The sequence below is a fragment of the Elephantulus edwardii genome, unplaced genomic scaffold, assembly GCF_000299155.1.
Source record: "Elephantulus edwardii isolate Elephantulus edwardi_28Jun2011 unplaced genomic scaffold, EleEdw1.0 scaffold00284, whole genome shotgun sequence".
NCBI classification, from domain to species: Eukaryota; Metazoa; Chordata; class Mammalia; order Macroscelidea; family Macroscelididae; genus Elephantulus; species Elephantulus edwardii.
Window position 1 is genome coordinate 1,202,016 of NW_006400034.1, and position 2,664 is coordinate 1,204,679.

The 2,664-nt window shown below is 47.6% G+C and overlaps 2 protein-coding genes across 2 annotated transcripts in view; one reads left to right on the plus strand and one right to left on the minus strand.

Annotated features, from left to right (window-relative positions):
* Window positions 1-274: 274 nt before the first annotated feature.
* On the minus strand, window positions 275-685 carry LOC102862108 (60S ribosomal protein L35-like). The gene is made up of 2 exons (XM_006900449.1): window positions 653-685; window positions 275-586 (listed from the first exon to the last, which is right to left on the minus strand). Exons 1-2 carry the CDS (start codon window positions 683-685, stop codon window positions 275-277), a joined length of 345 nt encoding a protein of 114 aa, XP_006900511.1.
* A 355-nt stretch (window positions 686-1,040) lies between these two features.
* Window positions 1,041-2,664, plus strand: part of LOC102862516 — a 10,845-nt gene continuing 9,221 nt past the window's right edge. Inside the window, exons 1-2 of the mRNA XM_006900450.1 lie at window positions 1,041-1,665; window positions 2,609-2,662. Coding sequence (XP_006900512.1) covers window positions 1,060-1,665; window positions 2,609-2,662 — 660 coding nt within the window. The 5' untranslated portion in view covers window positions 1,041-1,059. The remainder of the gene's footprint in view (window positions 1,666-2,608; window positions 2,663-2,664) is intronic.

The following is a 2,664-nucleotide window of genomic DNA, read 5'->3' on the forward strand; positions in this document are numbered from 1 at the left end:
TTGGAGCTTTCAGTTTTGACTCCCAAAATGCGGGGTACCCGCCAGTAGAGCATTGAAGGTGATGGAGCCGAGGCCGTCGGTCTTCTGTATAGTTTTCCTCTGTTGTCCGGGGCCCCTTGGTGTGTCGCGGCGCTCAGGTGGTGCCCCCGTTGAGGCTGTTAACCGAAGGTGGTCGCATCAAGGCCTCCTTAGGGGGACGATGTGGCAGGTGGTTGTTTTTTGTTTGCTTTCTTTCTTTTCTTTTTTTTTAGTTTTGTGTGTTTATTTGAGAAGTTCAGGCCTTGACTGCGTATTTTCGCAGTGGGTACAGGCGCTCTTTTCGCTGCTGCTTCTTGGTCTTCAGGTTCTCCTCGTGCTTGTTGAGCCTTGGGCGCTTGGCAGGTGTTTTCTTGGGCCGCAGATCCAGGGGTTTGTACTGCTCGCCCTTAGAGGATTTTCCGAGGTTCTCCTTCTGAGTCTGGTTAATAACAGTGAGAACACGGGCACGAGATTTTCGGACAGCTCGGATTTTGGAGAGCTTAGAAGCCGCACTGCCTGTCACTTTGGCGACGCGCAGCTGGGAAAGCTCCACTTTGAGGTCGTCCAGCTGTTTTTTTTTATTTTATTTTTTTTTTGTCCAGCTGTTTTTTTAACAGCTCCTCTTCCTCCTTGCTATGAAGGTCCCGAGAGCCTTGATTTTGGCCATGGCAGAGCCTATGTGGCAGTTTGCTCTTGGAAAGACATAACAGCCTTGGAAACGATGGAAGTGTTACATTCTGTACTGTGGGGTTGATGTGAGTTGGAATCAACTAAATGCCTCCCCAGTTTTTTTTTTGTTTGTTTGTTTTTTTTAATAAGCTGCTAGGCACTAGAGACAATGGCACCAAACCAAAATGCCTGCTTTTTATGTTCTAGTTTGTGGGGAGAAGGACAGCATATTTAATAGTGAAGCAGGTGGTGGTGGGAGAAGAAAAATAAGGCAAGATAACAGGGAATACCCATCGGACGCTTCTGAATCCTGATGTGTGTGTAGATCGCATACTTAATTTCTGTTTCAGGCTCAGCAGCTACATACGAAAGATGGGAGAGGAAGCCAATGATGACAAAAAGCCAACAGCCAAGTTTGAACTTGAGCGAGAAACTGAACTCCGCTTTGAGGTGGAAGCATCTCAGTCAGTTCAGCTGGAGCTGCTGGCCGGTATGGCGGAAATATTTGGCACAGAATTGACGCGCAACAAGAAATTCACCTTTGATGCAGGTGCCAAGGTGGCCGTTTTCACTTGGCATGGCTGTTCTGTGCAGCTGAGTGGCCGCACTGAAGTGGCTTATGTTTCCAAGGACACCCCAATGCTGCTTTACCTCAATACCCACACAGCCTTGGAGCAGATGCGGAGGCAAGCGGAGAAAGAGGAAGAACGAGGACCCCGGGTGATGGTCGTGGGCCCCACCGATGTGGGCAAGTCCACGGTGTGCCGTCTACTGCTCAACTATGCAGTGCGAGTGGGCCGCCGTCCCACCTACGTGGAACTGGATGTGGGCGAAGGTTCCGTGTCCATCCCCGGGACCATGGGTGCCCTCTATATTGAACGTCCAGCAGATGTTGAAGAGGGCTTCTCTATCCAGGCTCCTCTGGTCTATCATTTCGGCTCCACTACTCCTGGCACCAACATCAAGCTTTATAATAAGGTCAGAGCCAGATCCATAAGGAGGAGGGAGGGTTTGCTGTCGGCGTAGGAAGTAGAAGCAATACGTCTGCTAATCAGAACTACAATAGTTATCGTTCAGCCACAAACTGTTTGATGTCTTCAGAAAAAGATTGTTTCACATGGAAGCACCCTCAAAGTGTTTAAGCATTTCTGAAGACCTAGTACTTAGTTAAGTTCTCTGGGTGGCACTAATGGCTTTCCTTTGACTGCTAGCTGACCTAAAGGTCAGTGGTTTGACTCCACCCAGCCTAGCTATAGAAGGAAGGCCTGGAGAGCTGCCTCTTAACAAAGAGTTCAGCACAGGAGTCCCTGTGGAGCAGTTCTTCTGTGTAATGCGGCATCCCCAGGAGTTGGCATTGACTAGTTGGTAACAAGTTTGAGTTTTGGGGTTTTTTTAAAAAATATTTTATTTTACTATTTTGTGTGTGTACTGTCAAATCGGATCTGACTGGTACAGGAGATTGCCCCTCCTTCTCCAACAGAGCATCTCGTGGATTTGAACCGCATACCTCTGGGATTGCAGTGCAGCTTCTTGCCACTAGGCTACCAGAGCTCCCTTCAAGTTTCGGTTTTTATTTTTAGTTTGATTATTTAATTTCCACTTAGAGTTGCGTGCTGAAGGAGTAACAAACCCATAGTGTAAGGGCCATCCTGCAATCAGCATTTTTTTTAAAAAATTTTATTATGTATGTGTGTACCATCAAATCAGATTCAACTGGTACAGAAGGAGATTTCTCCTCCTTCTCCAGCAATGGATTCGAACCGCGTGCCTTCAGGATTTTAGCACAGCTTCTTGCCACTAGGCTACCAGAGCTTCCTCAATCAGCATTTTTTTTCATGTACTTAACACTGCTTCTAGCAAGTAGGCATGTGTTGGTCTCTTTTGGTAGTGGTGGTTCTAACCTTGGCCTTTTCTCCTGCAGATTACATCTCGTCTGGCAGATGTGTTCAACCAGAGGTGTGAGGTGAACCGGAGGGC

Coding starts and splice junctions, on each gene's coding strand:
- LOC102862108 (XM_006900449.1), bottom strand. CDS start 685: ATGGCCAAAATCAAGGCTCTCGGGACCTTCATA. Junction 587..652: donor AGGCTCTCGGGACCTTCATA/GCAAGGAGGAAG, acceptor AAAAAAAAACAG/CTGGACGACCTCAAAGTGGA.